This window comes from Spodoptera frugiperda, chromosome 16 (genome assembly GCF_023101765.2).
Source record: "Spodoptera frugiperda isolate SF20-4 chromosome 16, AGI-APGP_CSIRO_Sfru_2.0, whole genome shotgun sequence".
NCBI lineage: Eukaryota > Metazoa > Arthropoda > Insecta > Lepidoptera > Noctuidae > Spodoptera > Spodoptera frugiperda.
Window position 1 is genome coordinate 8022856 of NC_064227.1, and position 19837 is coordinate 8042692.

Consider the following 19837-nt stretch of genomic DNA (forward strand, 5'->3'; position numbering starts at 1 on the left):
ATGGCGGCTAGGCGACAACCGCTTGGCAGTACACGCCGCGCCGCCGTCGAATCCACATGTGTATAAAATAAATAAGTGACAGTTACATAAAATATTACGATATTATTTTAAAGTGTTTGTGTATAAATAAAGTTCATTTCAAACAGGTATGTGTATGTGATTATTATTTTGGTTGAATGTTTTATTTTTAAGTGATAAGTTTAAAGTTTTAAATGGTTGTGTGTCTGTCAGCTGTTTGGTAATGTGGCTGTTAATGTGGCCGTTGTTACTAACCTAAGTTTTATTTAGAAGTGAAGTAGGAAGTTTATTTAACTTTTATTTATATATTTAGGCAAATTAATTAGATTTTGTTAGAAGATGGATAGGTTATGAATTAGTTTTAAATAAGTAATTAAAGTTGTTATACTTACTATTTTATTTTATCTTTAACTGTATAATGTATGTCGGTTTTTTGCTCGAACTTGGCGGACACACTGCCGTGTGTCTAGATTGGCTTAAGCTGTAAAGTTAAGCATGTTTTTTGTAATAAATAAACAAATTAATTAATATGTAAAATAATCACAAACATTGTAAGTAAAATTTTGGTATAGACTGAATTTACACCAATTACAGATATGCACAGCATTCACGTATTATGTGTTCAAGTATTACAGTTAGTACTGTTATTAATTATGTTATACACAACTTCCATATGAGTAATCTAGTTTTATCAGAAATTTGGTTTTAATCGTACCTAAACAAGTTGTTAACAATCGACTAGAACCTGACGATTTGTAAATAAATGAGTAAATTATTCAAATTCATTAAACATTGTAATATCTATTCTACACTGCATACAATTACATAGATATTATACACACAAAGTAAAATATATTGTTTCGTTAGTTGATGGGTCGTAATGATACCTGTTGAGCAAGAGTTTCGGGTTCAATATTCCTAGTATTGGTGATCGTGAAGAGTTATTGTTTTTTTTTTTATTAAACTTTACCCTATTCTTAGATTTGATCCTGTGTCGTGGGTGCGTTCACATACAAGTTCACATGAACACGACACCCAGACCCGAAACAACAATTTGTGGACACAAAGAGTTGCTCCGAGCGGGAATCGAACCCGCTATAAGGGCACGGCAGTCAGTTGCCCAGCCACCGAACCAACCAAATTGTTTTTAAAGCAATCATAATTTATTTACCTTCTTAATAAAATCTTCCAATCTTTCTTTAGTCATCCTAAACCATTTAAACGCTATTCAACCCCATAATAATTTGCCCGACCCGACAGTCGAACTTGAGACCCCGTTAATCACAGTCGCGAACACAATAGAATAACTAACGACACGGTTATGTAAAAGAGGATAAATGTTATTGTTATACAATGTGATAGGGGCGAGACTTCTAACCCGTTAAGGCTGAGTTCTACACCTAATTTTATCAACAAAAGTCGGGGGTCGAAGTGGTCGAATCCCCTCCCCTAAAAGTTATGGCTATTTTAATATTTTTTTTACTTTTTTTGATATCAAAGGTTTTATGCGTCGTAGAAACAAAAAAAAAACAACAAACGGTAGCTAATAACCTTGGCTAACTAATTCATTACTTTTTTCATATGTTTGATAATGTTTTGGTGAGAAAAAAAATTATTTGTGAATTATTTTTACCGAAAATATCACTATTTTTCAATATTTTCAATTAGGGGTTCAACCCCCCATATTATTTTTTTTGACGATAAAATTAGATGTAGTACTCAGCCTTAACGGGTTAGAAGTCTCGCCCCTATCACATTGTATATTATATATTGTTATGTATTCACACAGCTCTGTGAAGTATTTATAAAACATACATTACTTATGTGCTTAAACTTAACTGTCGATTAAAAAAATAACTATGGTGATATCATACTAATATTATAAATGTGAAAGTTTGTTTGTCTGGATGTTTGTCCGTCAATTACGCTGAAACTACTGAATGGATTTTGATGAAATTTTGTGTACGGACAGGACTTGAGTGATAGGATACTTTTTATCCCACGGGAACATGGGCGAAGTCACTGGCAGAATTTTTTTATGGTATAAGCCTGTAAACGAGCGGACTGATCACCTGATGGTAAGCAATCGCCGCCGCCCATGAACACAGAAACCCCAGAGACGTTACAAATGCATTGCCGGCATTTTTTGGGTTAGGAATTTAAGGGTTGATGGCGCAACGCGGATTGAGAAGATTTGGGATTAGGCCTCCGGTATCCTCATTCACACAGTTTCACGTCGGTTTTCTGTGAGGCCGTGGTATCACTCCGTTCGAGCCGGTCCATTCGTGCCGAAACTCTATGGCTCTAGCACACTTAAACTTTAATTACCAAAACTGAAGTGTATAATTTCAGCAGTATTCATTACAAGAAAGTAATTGGCCCATCTATCAAAGTAAGCGTCCTGAAATAGCATCCTTTGTCAACACTTTATAATTACTCGAGCCGTTACAGGATAGGACCTTTTCTTAGAACACGTAATTAAATGTCAAATATCTCGTATTTTAATTAAAATACAACTAAGACCCTTGTAATCCCAAATAAAGAGACTTAATTAAAAAAATAAGACTCTTTATTTGATCTCCAATCTCTGTTTTACTGTAAACAATATAAGAACGAGTATATTCACGTTAATTTGAAATAACGATGTTATAGGACAATAGGCTCATTACCTCATAAAAAGGAATTCATAACATAAATGGCGAAAAGACGCACTTTCATTAAACTTTAAAACAAGTAGGTAATAGATAACTCTGCCTCGTTGGTCGAGTGCTCGCAAGGGCGACTGCGCAGTAAAGGGTTTCGGGTTCGATTCCTGGGTCGGGTAAAGAAAATTAGGCCTTTTTCGGAACTCAGTAGTAGCCCGGAGTCTAGATTTTTTCCCAGTATATGGCGATAGGCGCACCCCCTGGTGCGTATCGCATATTACAAGCTAGGTACTTATATTATAATACATGGTGAAAAGTGGGTGTACATTAGCATTACGTGCCGTAATGTGCACGTGCACCTCTACCTACCCCTTCGGGGATAAAAGGCGTGACGTAGCGTTAATAGAAAATATAAAAACTAACTACACACAACTGTGGCATTATAATTACGAATGCGTATGAACCGGCAATAATAATAAAAAATATACAACCAATAAAACATAACTAATAGACCACTCAATCGAATGGGACTTAATTAATTAGATATGGTACATACATACATACATATATAACCACAATTGTAAACATACTACATATTGACGTGTAAAAGTGTTATTTTATAACCTATTTGCAAAATAAATATCATTTATTATCATTTATCATTTACTCGTACCTTTGCGTTATCAAAAATTAATGAATCGTATCACGTGGATTTGACGTCAATTTCTATAGTAATTATCCTTTTTTTGAGGGGCGAAAATCATCCAATGACATATCCCGCCTTGGGTGAGGTGAGAGTGTCAGATTCTTCCTGATTAAAAACCAGTCTGTTCCTTCTCCTGCTTTGAGCCGGAGCCCCGGTAACCTTTTACGTTGTCCGCAGCTCCGGAATAGTAATTATGCTTGTTACGACAAATTCCATAGGACATTTTGTCCTGTTAGTCTAGTCTTTATAAGTGAAACTGCTAAAGTACTATGATCTTTAGTATTTCACTGAAAAACCTAAAAACGGGGGCCTAATTTCCCGCCTCCCCAGTCCTCAAAACCATATTCCCCAAAACGTCGTCAACGCACTTGTAACTCCTCTGGTGTTACGGGTGTCCATAGACGTATCAGTAACGTTACTACGAGTTTGCTTTAAGTTAAACGAAAACGAAACGAGAATGCCATTGGTGCTCTGAGAGGCTGGTGCGAATGCACTAACCAATTCCTTTCTTTCTTTTTTGTGTTAAAATCTACATCCCAGATAGAATTTGAAAGAAATATTTTATTGCACAAATAAATTGCTGAAGTTTCTTCTTCGCAAGCAAAAACATAAACAAATTATACCATACTTAAAATAAGCAGATACTTAATTTGAATGTAAATACAAAACATACGATTATTATTTTGTCTGAATTGCTATTTTTTTGCTAACGTGACGCTTCCTGCAATAAATAATAAATCATTGTTCATCGTTGACAACTCTTAAAATAAACATTTATCTAGACTTATAAATAAAGGGCTGATGCCTGATCCGGAGCTGCGGACTACCTAGCGGGTTTACCGGGGCTCCGGCTCGAAAAGCAGGAGAAGGAACGGGGTGGTTTTTAGTCAGTAAGAGTCTGACACTCCCTCTCGCCTCGCCCAAGGCGAGAAAAGTCATTGGATGATTTTCCCCCTCAAAAAAAAAAAAAAAAAAGACTTATAAATAAAATTTAAGTGTCTCTTTGTAATATTTAAATAACCACCTTTTACTACATGCATATAAATATGTACGATACATAGTTACACCGACATATTATTTTTTAGGTAGGTACTATTTTTGTCTATCTGTTTGTTCCGGCTAATCTCTGAAATAGCTGGACCGATTTTGATGTACTAAGGAGTACCTAACTTAGGTGACTTTTATTTTAGAAAAAGTATCTATTTTATCTCCATATAAAATATTTTATTTCCGCATGAGTGAACACGCGCGCATCAGCCAGTACATAATAAAACTATAATTTATGTATTTTTAGTATAGTTAAGCAATCATTTACATAAGTAAGTACATAATGATGTAGTTTAGTCTTTACTTTGTTACTTGCAATTTTTTTATTCCAGTCTATCTTTTTTGGCTGTGTTAAATATTATTAGTATGCGCGGCAGTCGTCATTTCGGAAAACTATTAGTTTTAAATAATTTAAAATTATCAGTTACAAAATAGAATATTAAGACATACCTAGTCTTTTTAAGACTTTTAATTTTATAAGACGTTTTTTTAAACGTCGCCCCGCACTAGGATTTTATTTCTGTGTTGTGGCTGCGTTTACAAACAATACAAGTTCATATACACATGATATCCAGACCCGAAAAGCAATTTGTAGATCACACAAAGAGTTTCTCCGTGCGGGAGTCGAACTTACTAAATGTTGGGCGGCAGCCAGTTACCCAACCAACATTAACGACTTATAAAGTTTAAATGACAGAAGAGAAAGTCTTAGTACAAGACAAGATTGGAAAATAGTAGCAGATTTATAACAAATCAAATTACCCAGTTACAACCATGACGGAATCCCATAGACCCATAACACCCATTAATCCATTAACCATGAACTAACAAATAGGTCACTTAACCACTAGTCACATTTATGGCAGGCTAGAAACATAAGGACCGGTAGTAAAGCACTCAGCGTGAGTAATCTCATACTGCTTGACCGTATTCTAGATAATATGGTTTATAGGACACTGACTTAGGTCATGGATTTTATAGTATTTTACTTGAAGAAAGCTTTTTTAAAATTAAACTAATAAAGGCATACATCTAAGTAGTGTATTGCAGTACAATAAGAATTAGTTTAGATCAGTGCTTCTGAATGGGTGGTTCTGAGTCTGCATAAGGTAAAATATGGTCTGCGAAATAAGAAAGATACATAAGATATCTTTTACACGTTATAATAAAAACAGTATTTTTATTGGTTACAATTCAAATAAAATTTACTTCACAAAGTCACAACAGAGCGGATCAACTGATTTCAAAAAGTCACTGTTATAATTAACTCACTATTTCCATAAGTATACGAATCTCAAGACTTCTAGTAATTCCCTGGCCTAATAAAATGTCAAAAAAAACATAACCCTCTTTTTTTTTATTGTTAAATGGGCCGACGTTTGGCCGCTATCTCACCTGATGGTAAGTGATGATGGGGCCTACGATGGAGCACGTCTGCCCATAAGCAACCTATTCACTCGGGCTTTGAAGACACCCAGGTTATACCCATCAGGAAACACAGACTCCGGCAAGGAGTTCCACTCCCTAGCAGTTCATTCCTTCTGGTGCAGTCGGGTAAAAACGGCCGTTGATCAACAAAAGGTCGGTTCATTAACATCTTGCCAATATAATTATTGACCAGTTATCTTAGTATTAAGATGACAGGTTCGTCACATGAACCCAACCTGATTAAATTCATAGAGCGCCGACCTAGGTCACTTCAACACAGGTTCGAATCCAAATTATTGATGACAACCGGTTTTTGGAACTGGCTTATTATGCAATAGGTTTTTCTATCAAATAGGCCTATAATTTTTTTTTATTACATAATATTTTTTTTGGATGAGAGGTCGAGGTTTTCGGCGTCAGTTTCAATATTCTAGGTTTTTCTACATATTTTCGAAATTCTTAATAACTAGCTCGTATTCGGAAACTATATTCAATGTTGGGAAATAAGCTATAAAAATGAGATACTGAGATGTTAAGTTATGAACGTAAACCAAAGTCTAAGATATGAGCTGCGGACTACATAGCGGATTTACCGGAGCTCCGGCTCGAAAAGCAGGAGTAGGAACGGGGTGGTTTTTAGTCAGTAAGAGTATGACACTCCCTCTCGTCTCGCCCAAGGCGGGAGAAGTCATTGGATGATTTTACCCTCTCAAAAAAAAGTCCTAAGATATGTATTTCCTAACTCACTAGTAAGTAGTAACTAGGTGTCCACGGGCGGCGCTGATCGCTTACCATCAGGTGACCCGTCTGCTCGTTTGTCCCCTATTTCATAATGAAACAACAAGAAGAAAAGCCAAATCAATACGAGTATAATACGTTACTAAGCGACAGGAATCAACAATATTAATTTTATTGGACATTGGATCATGCTTTATTATTTATAGCTGTCAGTCGTGTGATTAATTATTTAATAAATAATGTGACTGTGTGTATTAATCGAGAACATCTAATTGAATAACCAATAACCATGGTAGAATACTATGTAGCATGGTAGAAAAACGTGTATTAAATTTTTTCTGTTTCTGATACAACTTATACTAAAAACAAATAATCGGGATGAAAACAGAAAAAAATTAGAAGAGTGAATGAATAGGAAACCCTTGGAAATTATTGACTGACCACTTATCGTAGATCTAAACTATGATTTATCTTCCTGTTTCCAGTTTTGCTGTCGGAAATGCGATCTACTTCCTAGGACCTTTTATATCTAGATATGGTCTAGATGCCTTAAATGGTCAGACATTTGTATCCTGTTTAATCTAGTTAAGTTTAATTCTTAATCTAGACAGTATACGTATCACTCAACTGAGTGACTTTATTTTCGCGATCTTTAACAATGGTTTTTGCGAATAAAATCCACCCATCCATCCTTTCCAGGAATATCAAGTGTGGATGCGAATTATCCCAATCTCTGAACTTGTAGAAACTTATCCAATCAACAGTACTTTGTTTCATAATGGGTTTATCACTAAGTTACATTATATGCTAATCTGTGTACATTGCGATAACCTTGGAATCGCCCGGTATTGGTTCCCAGGTCCCAGTGTGTATGTTTAGCATGGCGTTATCATTTGGCAAATGTTGGGTGTTGGTCTATTGGCTCTAACCGCGTAATTGCGATTTTAAAATGTTCCCTTGAGGTTTATACTTATATTACTATTTCTTAAACTGATTCCTACAGAGAAGAACGTAACTTCTTAACTAAGCATACAAGACTAACACTCTATCTTGAGATCTATACCGTTGGATTACCACCACAGATAGGGCCCAGTAAGGCTGATGCCCAATCCGGAGCTGTGGACTACCTAGCGGGTTTACCGGGGCTCCGGGTCAAAAAGCAAGAGTAGGAATGGAGTGATTATTAGTCAGGCGACAAAAGTTATTTGATGACTTACCCCCCTTAAAAAATAAGGTTTATACTTAGCTCATCATTTGATTGTCTTCTCAACTTTCCCTAAGTCCCCGCATTATGAAATAATGCATTCAAACTAAAGCTATTTGCTAAACTGATGCCAACAGGAACAGGACAAAACCGTAACGCCTTCTTAACTAAACATAGAATAGCAACAATTCCATCTTAAGACTCATACTATTGGATTCATACGATTAAAAAACCAATTACCAAACAAGAATGAAACGTACCAATAAATCTTTGTTATGGCTGATACGGAGCCACGTGCTGTAGAGACACGTGTGCCAATATCTGATACACTTGTTTTCCATAAAATTATGACGATTTTCTGAAGTAGTTTTATGAGTTCAAATAGTGCTAACTACAGGGTATCGAATTTTGCGATAGGGCCTAGTAGGGCTGATGCCCGACCCGGATCTGCAGACTACTTAGCGGATTACCGGGCTCCGGCTCGAAGAGCAGCTGTAGGAACGGGGTGGTTTTTAGTCAGTAAGAGTCTCTTTCTGACGAAATGATTGGATGATTTTCCCGACTCATTAAAAAATGGATCCAGACCTATATACTTCCTACTACTACGACCAGTCAATACAATTAAAACATATTAGCTGTTAATTTCGTAGTAATCAAATCCTATTCTGCCACGCTCTCCTCATATGCTACATGAAAATCTTTGAAAAAAACCTAATCAAAGTTGGAAGGTCCAAGAAATGAAACCTGGCTATTATATTTAGCTACTAGACTACATATTTAGTTACACGGACGGTTACGTAGACATTCAAATAAAAAAGCTAATTACTTAGTTATTTTTTTAAAGCCAACCGCAATAATACAAGTTGCATTTAACTAACAATTTAAGTACCGTAATGTAATAGGCTATTTCTCATTATGAAATTTGTTTTATTGTATAAGTAGAATTAGTTCGCATAACCTTGTAATCTATTGCCAATATATCAAGGTATTATGTAACGTTACCTCCAAATTGTAAGTACATACTAGACTCCGTGCTACTACTGAGAAATTTTCGAAAAACCGAAAAAAACCCAGCAAATTTGTCCGACCCGAGAATCGAACCCAAGACCCCTTGTCCGGCAGACGCATTAGCGATCACTCGACCAACGAGTAGGCTTGAGAAAGAAAGGGAATCAAACAGTTTACGAATTTCATTCAGTTTTTATAAGTATGTCGGAGGAAGGTGTAGGCGATACATTGGGCGAGAGCCCTCTTCGTAACACATAGGTAGAGCTATGTGTTGGCAGCAATATAACAATAAAATCTACGTTAAGAAATGATTGTTTATTTTCGTAGATTGCACTGGTATACTTTAATTTCTTCTCCATAGGAATCTACAATTTGGAACGAGCTGTGCGAGTGGATACCATAACTTCTCATTTTAGAGACTGAATTAAACAGAGTTTTTTTGAAGTCTCTTTCACATAACATTAACCCTATAGCCAACTGTGTCACTAATATGCGACAGATATTTCCATATCCCTGCCACTCATACCGTATTACTGCGACAGAGAAAATGCTCACTCTTACACGATCGCTCTTCCTTATTTAGTGTAGATATAATTATTTCAATTAGTAGCCCCGCGCTTGGTGCATGATAATTGATATTTAACTGAACGATTAAAGGGTTAGGTTTGGGTTAGGTTTAGGTAAGGTTTGGGTTAGGTTTGGGTTAGGTTTGGGTTAGGTTTGGATTAGGTTTGGGTTAAGTTTGGTTAGGTTTGGGATAGGTTAGGTTTGGGATAGATTAGGTTTGGGTTAGGTTAGGTTTGGGTTAGGTTAGGTTTGGGTTAGGTTAGGTTTGGGTTAGGTTTGGGTTAGGTTTGGGTTAGGTTTGGGTTAGGTTTGGGTTAGGTTTGGGTTAGGTTTGGGTTAGGTTTGGGTTAGGTTTGGGTTAGGTTTGGGTTAGGTTTGGGTTAGGTTTGGGTTAGGTTTGGGTTAGGTTTGGGTTAGGTTTGGGTTAGGTTTGGGTTAGGTTTGGGTTAGGTTTGGGTTAGGTTTGGGTTAGGTTTGGGTTAGGTTTGGGTTAGGTTTGGGTTAGGTTTGGGTTAGGTTTGGGTTAGGTTTGGGTTAGGTTTGGGTTAGGTTTGGGTTAGGTTTGGGTTAGGTTTGGGTTAGGTTTGGGTTAGGTTTGGGTTAGGTTTGGGTTAGGTTTGGGTTAGGTTTGGGTTAGGTTTGGGTTAGGTTTGGGTTAGGTTTGGGTTAGGTTTGGGTTAGGTTTGGGTTAGGTTTGGGTTAGGTTTGGGTTAGGTTTGGGTTAGGTTTGGGTTAGGTTTGGGTTAGGTTTGGGTTAGGTTTGGGTTAGGTTTGGGTTAGGTTTGGGTTAGGTTTGGGTTAGGTTTGGGTTAGGTTTGGGTTAGGTTTGGGTTAGGTTTGGGTTAGGTTTGGGTTAGGTTTGGGTTAGGTTTGGGTTAGGTTTGGGTTAGGTTTGGGTTAGGTTTGGGTTAGGTTTGGGTTAGGTTTGGGTTAGGTTTGGGTTAGGTTTGGGTTAGGTTTGGGTTAGGTTTGGGTTAGGTTTGGGTTAGGTTTGGGTTAGGTTTGGGTTAGGTTTGGGTTAGGTTTGGGTTAGGTTTGGGTTAGGTTTGGGTTAGGTTAGGTTTGGGTTAGGTTTGGTTAGGTTTGGGTTAGGTTAGGTTTGGGTTAGGTTAGGTTAGGTTTGGGTTAGGTTTGGGTTAGGTTAGGTTTAGGTTAGGTTAGGTTAGGTTAGGTTTGGTCCGAACCCAAACCTAAATTTAACCTAACCTAAGCCACACCTAACCTAACCCAAACTTAACCTAAACCAAACCTAACCTATCCTAAACCTAACCTAATCTAACCCAAACCTAACCCAAACCTAACCCAAACCTAACCCAAACCTAACCCAAACCTAACCCAAACCTAACCCAAACCTAACCCAAACCTAACCCAAACCTAACCTAACCTAACCCAAACCTAACCTAACCCAACCCAAACCAAACCCAAACCTAACCCAAACCTAACCCAAACCTAACCCAAACCTAACCCAAACCTAACCAAAACCTAACCTAACCCAAACCTAACCTATCCCAAACCTAACCCAAACCTAACCCAAACCTAACCCAAACCTAACCCAAACCTAACCCAAACCTTACCCAAACCTAACCCAAACCTAACCCAAACCTAACCCAAACCTAACCCAAACCTAACCCAAACCTAACCCAAACCTAACCCAAACCTAATCCAAACCTAACCCAAACCTAACCCAAACCTAACCCAAACCTCACCCAAACCTAACCCAAACCTAACCTAAACCTAACCCAAACCTAACCCAAACCTAACCCAAACCCAACCCAAACCTAACCTAACCAAACCCAAACCTAACCCAAACCTAACCCAAACCTAACCCAAACCTAACCTAACCTAACCCAAACCTAACCTAACCCAAACCTAACCTAACCCAAACCTAACCCAAACCTTACCCAAACCTAACCCAAACCTCACCCAAACCTAACCCAAACCTAACCCAAACCTAACCTAAACCTAACCCAAACCTAACCCAAACCTAACCCAAACCTAACCCAAACCCAACCCAAACCTAACCCAAACCAAACCCAAACCTAACCCAAACCTAACCCAAACCTAACCCAAACCTAACCCAAACCTAACCCAAACCTAACCCAAACCTAACCCAAACCTAACCCAAACCTAACCCAAACCTAACCCAAACCTAACCCAAACCTAACCCAAACCTAACCCAAACCTAACCCAAACCTAACCCAAACCTAACCCAAACCTAACCCAAACCTAACCCAAACCTAACCCAAACCTAACCCAAACCTAACCCAAACCTAACCCAAACCTAAGCTAACCCAACCCAACCTAACCCAAACCTTTATTTTTTGTTTTTTTTTGTCGGGGTGAAATCCTCATGGACTTCCTCTGGCAGGGGAAAGGCGGAGGGGTATGCCGGACTCTTACCGGCTAAAACCCCCCGGTGTCTACTTAGCACGTGATCGTGGGGGCCGCGAGAGTCCAGATTCTTCCGCAGCCCCACATCACATGCCGGCCAGGTCCGTCCTGACCTCATCTCTTGCACGGGGTAGGTAAGTTTGGGCTACCCCGTGCATCGTCTCGGAGGCGCGCGCCGACACCCGCGCACGCCATCACCTCGGGTCTATGGAATAGGGGGCGGGGACTTCCCCAAGTCCCGCGCCCCTGGACCCATTGGGGGCTGGAAGAGGGCGTTGTCCGCCCTTCTCCTGCGCCCGGTGCGACATCACGTTCTCGCAGAAGGACACTACCGCGTCCCACGACTCCGCGCTGTCGACCATCTTGCGTACGACGGCCGGCAGCGACAGATCGCCTCCTATTTCATTGTCGGCAACAGCCGATCCCTTCAGGTTGGAAGACTTGGAGGCCACCTCCAAAATTTCCTCCTTGTCATCCAGCGCCATTTGCGCTAGCTCAGCCACTGAGTGGTCTGCGTAGAGGACGTTGGAAGCCCCGTAGCCGGCCCTGGACCTTGCGGCACCGGTTGCGCGCTCCTTGGCGGCGACCTTCTCCTCCAGGTCCTTTTGCGCCTCCACCCGCTTGGCTTGCGCCAGAGACGCCCTCAGTTGGCGTTGAGCTTCTTCAAGTCCCACATCGTGGGAACTTGATTTTGCCTTCACCTTTTTTACCCTACCAATTACTGGTTCCGACGAATCGTCGGATTCTTGCCTCAGGTGCCCCTCTCGGGGCAGGACCACTCGTTAAAGGTTCCATCCCCACTATCACTACTTTCTCCGATCTCTAGTTGCGAAAAAAATATAAAATGGTTGAAATATTTACAAAATATTTTTATAAAAAAGTGCCGCCCGGGGCGGGCCGCCCCTGCCACTACGCTACGCCACTGCATACTCTCATTATATGTTCAAGGTGATCTATCAATGAGAGTGGTAGATGTAGTACGATACATAAGGTACTAGTAGCGAAATATATGTATGTGAAAGTGTGCTTGTACATTATAATACACTTCGGTCTAGTCTAGTGGTGGATGCAAATATGTACTACAGAACGAGAAAACTAAAACACAAAATCTTCTAGTAGAATAATTATATTATGTGACGATTTAACTTGGCAGTCGCAAAAATTAACCACTGAATGAGGAAGATAGATCAAATCTTTTAATATTCTGTTCCTAGCCTGGTTGTGGTGATTTATATATTTTTTTAAAACATCTTGTTAGCTCAACCTAGAAGTGTCTCTCTGTGACTGGAAAATAGTAGAGCTTTTCTCCATTAATAATACGTGGGTAAATTATAATTTTTAGTTAATTTAGTATGTAGTAGTAGCTATCGTGCTATTTATATAACAAATTGCTCGATTTCTGGATATCTGGTAATTCCATAGTTGAATGTCTTTCACACCTTTTTGTTATACCTATTATTATACATATAGCTGCTTGCCTCCTTGAAACCAATCTCAGTGTCAACGCAATTTCAATCCAATAAAATCTCTATAATTATTCAATGTCAAAACTATGCAACCCTAATAGTAGCTATGTTTATATTCGCCTTAAAAAGACATCAGACCACCACAGATGGGGCCCAGCGGGGTTGATACCGACCCGGAGCTGCGGACTAAGCTAGCGAGTTACCGGAGCTCCGTCTCGAAAAGCAGGAGTAAACGGGGAGGTTTTTAGTCAGGCGTATTGTACTGTAGCGAAGAAAGGGTGTTACAATAATATGTTCACCATTCTGTCATTATACATAGAAAATAATACTCTTCCTACAGTCATTTTAAAGTCCTCATCTTTTTTTTTTATTCAATGTTATATAAATGTAATATAAGTAGCTACACCTCTTAGCTTTTTTACATGCTATGTAGGTATATCCTTTCGTAAGTATTCAACAATATTTTACCTGCCTCGAGAACATTTTTACTCTTTTTTTTACCTAGTAACTATATAGTGAGGCACAAACTAAGCAGCGCAACCGCAATTATTGTTGCGAATTAATGCACAATATGCTGACATGTGTGTGTTTATGTTTGTGCGACATAAAAAAACTTGCAAATCATTCACTATAAGTACAGAGGCAATTGTCAACTAGTGGAAAATGCTATGTTGTTTAGCTTATATAAGCACATATTAAATAGACATGCGATCATCTTACATTTTTATATCTACAATAACATAGGTGTTTCTCTATTTTTGCGTAGACTGCCGCAATACTCAAGTTATCGTTAGCTAGAGATCTCGGATTCTATTCCTGAATGTCACAGAAGAGCATTAAAAACTAGTCAAATAACTTATGTGAATACTTTCTTTAATACTTGCACACAGTCACAGTATCAACTCTAGATTCCAATTAAACAGTTGTAACCTAGCCAACTAAAAATTAATATAACTTATACGTACCTACTTCTACTAATAAATCTAATAAATCTTGGAGATAGTAACAGCAGTGAGAGCGAGTGAATAGAAACTAGTTACTTGCAACATAGGTAGCACTTAGTTGCAGAATCGAGTTACTAGTTTTATTCTGCATCTGCACTTGTATAGAAATAGATTGGTTAGCGCATTTCTTCTTATTCTAAACCTTTTAAATTGCTATTTGTAATTGATCCAAGATGTTGGCCGCTTATTTTTGGAGCATGGAGACCAAAAATCTGGATCACAAATGAATTGAAACTGTTGCAACGTATGCCGAGCGTGAAGATTTTGCCAAATACTCTTAGGGCTCTATTTCAATTTCGTAAGCTACCAAACTAGACACAGTAACAAAATGGACACCAAAGATATAGCACTACTGCCTTATGACGCAGTCGCCATGAATGAAGAAATTGAGAATTTGAAGTTTTTCTCTCTTCAAATTCTCATTATCGTTGGCGAGGGCTCACTGGCGACCGGACTGACGGCTGAGTGAATGACACACCATACATCGCTATAGTAATTAATGGCGGCGCGACCAGGGTTGCTGCGCGACCAGTAACATCCTGTGCTGCTGTCTAAGCTAGTCGCGCCGCCAGATTGGCTGCTCAACCCAGCGGACACCAGGTTTATCTGACTCTCTATAGTATTGTACACATTTTGATGGCAGCGGCGACTAATCGCGCCCTCATGATGTCCTATTGAAAAATATAGCCCTTACGTCTGTTTACGTAACGTGTCACTGTTGATGAAAATGATAATACCTTTAACTGTGTGTTATTGATAGATCCTGTTTTGTCTTGTCCACAGATGTCCAGAACCCAAACATCTTAGATGTGAATATTGAAGCTGATCTTGGAGTCTCTGGGAGAATATCATCATCATCCAAGGTTCCACCATGACGGAGAGCACCTACAAGAGGATGACTCCATTCCTCAGACAGGTTGGTGAAATATCTTTGGTACTAAAGTAATTTTTCAAATGTTAACAAACGAAGTAATAAATAATAGTCTGTCCGTCAGTGAAGCTAGGTGCTCGCTCCAAAGATTTCCGAACAGTAGGGCTTCTCCGGTTCTCGAATGCGAAGTTTCGTTTAATCTTCGGCCGTAGGTTTTATTGATTTACTAATAGAATTACTTAAAATTACGTTTTATTTTTAATTTCATATCAAAACCTATTTATTCATCTTCATTTCATTCGTTCATTCTTGTTCACGAAAGTTCGCAATAAATAGAATTGCAGTATGCAATCTGCGAAGTTTTTTCATTCGTTCGTTCGTTGAATTAGAGTAGCCCCTGGTATGAGAGAAAACAGCATTGCTTAATAATTTCTTACGATTTTGACAAAATACAATAAATCTTGATTTCTGTCTGGCATATAGTTAAAAAAATTAAAGTTATTCACATGCATACTTAGTGTGACATTATAGTCTGGGTGCAAGTCAGGTCACGTCCACAGGTAAACAGGTTCGGTTCTCGGCGGTCACCCACCCATTCAGTTTCACTATAGCTACTACAGACAGATGTAATTATGTACGGTATATTATTCAAATATTAGTAAGATTATATGTACATAGGTCTGTATGTCTTACAGATCTTGGTGATACGTTGTCCTCATAACATTGGTCACAAGTGTAATTAAAAAGATAATAGGTTGGTAAATTCTACCTTTTACCAGCCCCAGCTATTGCTATTCTCTAGGATACAAAACATGGGTGCAGCGCTACAGCAGCGGCGAAATTAACACCATACAGTCTAGAAACCGTTTCTTAGAACATAGCATTCCAGATATATTTTTTTTTTCAAAATTCCTCGTAATTATGCTACTAGTTAGTTAACTATCAGACATTAACCGATTGTTATAAAATAAAAATGTATTTGACCAAACCCAAAGACATAACAGTATTTGCAACGATACTAGGCCATTGACCTGAGCACGAAACTTGGTCAGAAACCTGCATGATCTCAATACTGTAGGTAGGTTTTTTGTCAGTCAGCAATAATTTAATACTTTATTGCTTACTAGCTGACCCGGCAAACTTCGTACCGCCTCTAACATTGTTTCCTCACTTTTTAAACTTTTCCTGGACTTCTACAAATATTTCAAGATTGTATTGTTTTTTTATGGTATAAGCCGGTAAACGAGCAGACGTATCACCTGATGGTAAGCAATTGCCGCCACCTATAGACACCCGAAACACCAGAGTTACAAGTGCGTTGCCGGTGAATCGAGAATTGGAATGGGGGTAATAGGGTCTCCGGAACCCTCACACAACGAAACGTTATTACCATATAAATGTTTTGTGTTATACCTATTTACTTGAGACAGATTTTCCAATTATTTTAACGATAAGTCCCTAAATGATTATACTGGACTCCTAATAGTTACAATAAAAGCCAAATAGCTAAGTATACATTTTTGGTAATGACAGAGTGGTACCGCCAACCTATCTGTTTGACGTAGTCAATCTGTAATTTTGCATGTGCGTCATTTTTGCGCGTTCCTTGTTGTTCATTTATTTTTATTACTGCTATTCAACCCTGCGGCCTGCAATTGATGAGACGATTCGAAGACCTGCATACTTTTCGGAGACTTACATTTTGTACCTATACGGCGGATAACAGGCAATAACACTTAAGTATCGGCAAACGAAATAAAGAAAAAAAAAATATTACAAAACCAAATAACAATAAAAAGAACAAACAACCTGCCCCAAGCCAACTGGTCCTTGGGGGGGAAAATGAGCAAAAAGAATGACCACGACCCTAACTATTTTAAGATAAGCTAAATAAAATACAATTAAAAATACAGACATCACGTTAATCGAAAAAGGCTTTTAACTTCTTCCGAGACTTACGTTAACTGGCGTTGGCTTCATACTAGGCCCTCATAACAACTAATATTCCCTCTATCTTCCAGCTGCTGGCAGTGAGCGGAGTGGTGATGTACATGATCGGCTCGGGAGAAAACATCGCCTTCCCAGGAGTGCTGCTCATGCAGCTCCGGGAGCCAGGGTCTGAGGTGCGGCTCACTCCGGACCATGAGTCCTGGATAGGTATGTCAGTATGTTTATAAACTAGCTTGTTCCAGCGGCTTCGCTCGGGTTTCCGTGGTATTAAAAGTGTGTATCAGCAACAGCCATCGACAGCTTCTGTTAGCTCCGCCGTTGCAACTTGCCGCTCGTGTGTCTTTAAGTTTCAGTGATTATACTGGGAGAACAATAAATTTTCAGCATTATGTTTTTTTTCTTATTAGTACCTAAACGATTAAGGTATAACTTAATTCCTGGTTACTCGTGAAATCACATTAAACTTCTTCGACTTCCAGAAAAAAATCCCTCTAAATACAACTTTGTATGATTCGCAGTTTTTCATAAGTTTTCACGTATTTTTCCTAATCCAATTTCTACAATTAGTTAGTCATCATTGTCGAGTATATATGTACCTATATACCTATTTACTATTATCTTGCTAAGTGGTGTGTGGCACGATTGTACATGGTGCTTTAAATTCAGCGGTAACTTGGTAAGTAGGTGCTTATTGCGTCACCCTCGTGACGGTTCATGACTATGCTAAACTTTTGCAATGGAACGAGCCTCTTGTCAAATACATATCGTCACGCCTTTAGTCCCCGAAGCGGTAGGCAGAGGCGCACCTTATGGCATGTAATGTACACCCACTTTTCACAATTTATGTTGTAAGTTCCATGTAATAGGTGGTGAGCCTATTGCCATATACCGGGCACATTTCCAGACTTCGTGTTACTACTGAGAAATTTTCGAAAATCCGAAAAAAGCCCAAATAATGCTTTGCCCAACGCGGGATTTTTTTCGGTTTTTTGAAAATTTCTCAGTAGGCTTACCACAATTACATTGGACTTACAACACAAATTGTGAACAGTGGGTGTACATTGCACAGTGGCATTATGTGCCATAATGTGCACCTCTGCCTATCCCTTCGGGGATAAAAAGGCGTGACGATATATTTTTTTGACACGTGACTTTAGTACACTTTAACCTTATAAATGACACGTGACAAACTGCGTGTCTATATGGTAAATGACTGTTATTATAATTGTATTATGAATCTATGGTAAAATTGTCCCTTGCATTGTATGAGTTCGACATGCGTCAGAGATGCTTACAATTTTATTTAAATGTACATCTTGATAAAGTGACTTACCTCCTAACAGTGCGTTGAACTTTCTATTTATAAATATTAAGGTTGTTTTGGACCACCTGGTTGAAGTTTGACGGCATTTAAGTGTCAGCTACACCTGATAGAAGACACTGCTTAGGTACAAAGCAGTTATCGTGACCTATCTCCGACTTCTGCAACTCCATAGGTGGCGCGAGTGTGTTATATAACTTACTAGCAAACCAGGCGAACTCCGTTTCGCCACCAATGATTTTCGTGTTCTTCTGTTTTTCTCTTGAACATTTTCCTGAATGTTCTATGCTATAAACCTCACGGAGCCTGAGACCTTTTCAACGAATGCAAAGTTTCGAGCGTTCTAGAGATATAGTGTCGGGAAGGAAAACCCAACTTATTTATATATATACACCTACATGTATTACAAACCCAAATAAAAGTTCTGTTGTAGATTAACATCTACTGTTTGTTTTATATACAAATTTAAATGTTATATAGAGAGTTATCTCTATATAGGTATATACAACAATTATTGTTAGTTAGTCTCGCTAAAATTCGAGAAATTTTGGTCTTGAATTATTTGTGCAAGTCCCGGGAAGGTTGAATGATGAGAAAATGTCGTTTGAGGCGGTACGGAGTTTGCTGGGCCAGCTAGTGAAGAGATAAACATAATTTTTTTACACATACAGATTAATTGCTATATACAAAACATAGGCGCTTATTATAATGCTAGTTTGCCGTCTTGCTGTTACAAAAACTTAAATACAGACAATTAAGTTAATGGTCACACACAGGAATTTAAACTGTATATAGCAGAGAGTATAGTTCAAAATGACTCGCAGTTTGTATGTCGATAGATGTTGCTATCTTTCGCTGCCTGCCACTCATACTGATTTGGTGGGATAATTATGTAACATTAGTAAATGTCAAGGTGTACAAATAATTGTAATGGTAATGTCTGGGAAATACTTATTATCCTCCTATTCTTACTTAATATTATAAATGCAAAAGTTTTGTGTATTCATGTGTATGTTTGTTACTCAATCGCGTCGGAACGGCTGAAGGGATCGGGATGAAATTTAGAAAAGGGGTAGATTATGATCTGGAATAGTACATAGGCTACTTTTTATCCCAAGGGAACGTAGGCGAAGCTGCTGGTCATATAAGTAGTAGTATTTACCATCTACGTATGTAACTAACTATTACAAGCTATGAAAAGAGATTGTTTAAATCATTGTTTGGTTGATAAAACGGTTATCCGCGGAGTACCTTTCGATTTTGTTGGTCAAGTGGTTCCCTGATTGCAGTGATTACGGAATAAGTGGCTCGAAATGTTATTCCCCGGTATTACCAATTTTCGTACTGTTTTAATCATGAAAATGAGGAAAAAGCACAAAAAAACTTTTAAGAGTGTATAATTCTTCAAAATCCATACGGAGTAGTTTTGGCGAAATAATTAATGAAGCAACCACGAATTTTGCAAAAGATAAA

At 38.5% G+C, this 19837-nt stretch overlaps 2 protein-coding genes and 1 long non-coding RNA gene across 52 annotated transcripts in view; 2 read left to right on the forward strand and 1 right to left on the reverse strand.

Annotated features, from left to right (window-relative positions):
• The window catches only part of LOC118280709 (uncharacterized), a 184268-nt gene that overhangs the window by 90929 nt on the left and 73502 nt on the right, over nucleotides 1–19837 (forward strand). The gene's annotated exons all lie outside the window — the stretch shown is intronic.
• Nucleotides 1–19837, forward strand: part of LOC126911554 (facilitated trehalose transporter Tret1-like) — a 24521-nt gene continuing 4684 nt past the window's right edge. Inside the window, exons 1-3 of the mRNA XM_050699218.1 lie at nucleotides 1–146; nucleotides 15006–15138; nucleotides 17115–17250. Of these exons, the coding sequence (XP_050555175.1) occupies nucleotides 15094–15138; nucleotides 17115–17250 (181 nt within the window). The 5' untranslated portion in view covers nucleotides 1–146; nucleotides 15006–15093. The remainder of the gene's footprint in view (nucleotides 147–15005; nucleotides 15139–17114; nucleotides 17251–19837) is intronic.
• Nucleotides 10630–12641, reverse strand: LOC126911555 (uncharacterized). 50 transcript variants are annotated; one of them, XR_007706073.1, is made up of 5 exons: nucleotides 11395–12641; nucleotides 11150–11219; nucleotides 10942–11007; nucleotides 10772–10821; nucleotides 10630–10740 (listed from the first exon to the last, which is right to left on the reverse strand). It is a non-coding gene; the product is annotated as an uncharacterized LOC126911555 (long non-coding RNA). The 50 variants fall into 50 exon arrangements; XR_007706074.1 differs by lacking the exon at nucleotides 10772–10821 and adding an exon at nucleotides 10865–10908 and having other exon boundaries at nucleotides 10630–10735; XR_007706068.1 differs by having other exon boundaries at nucleotides 10942–11018.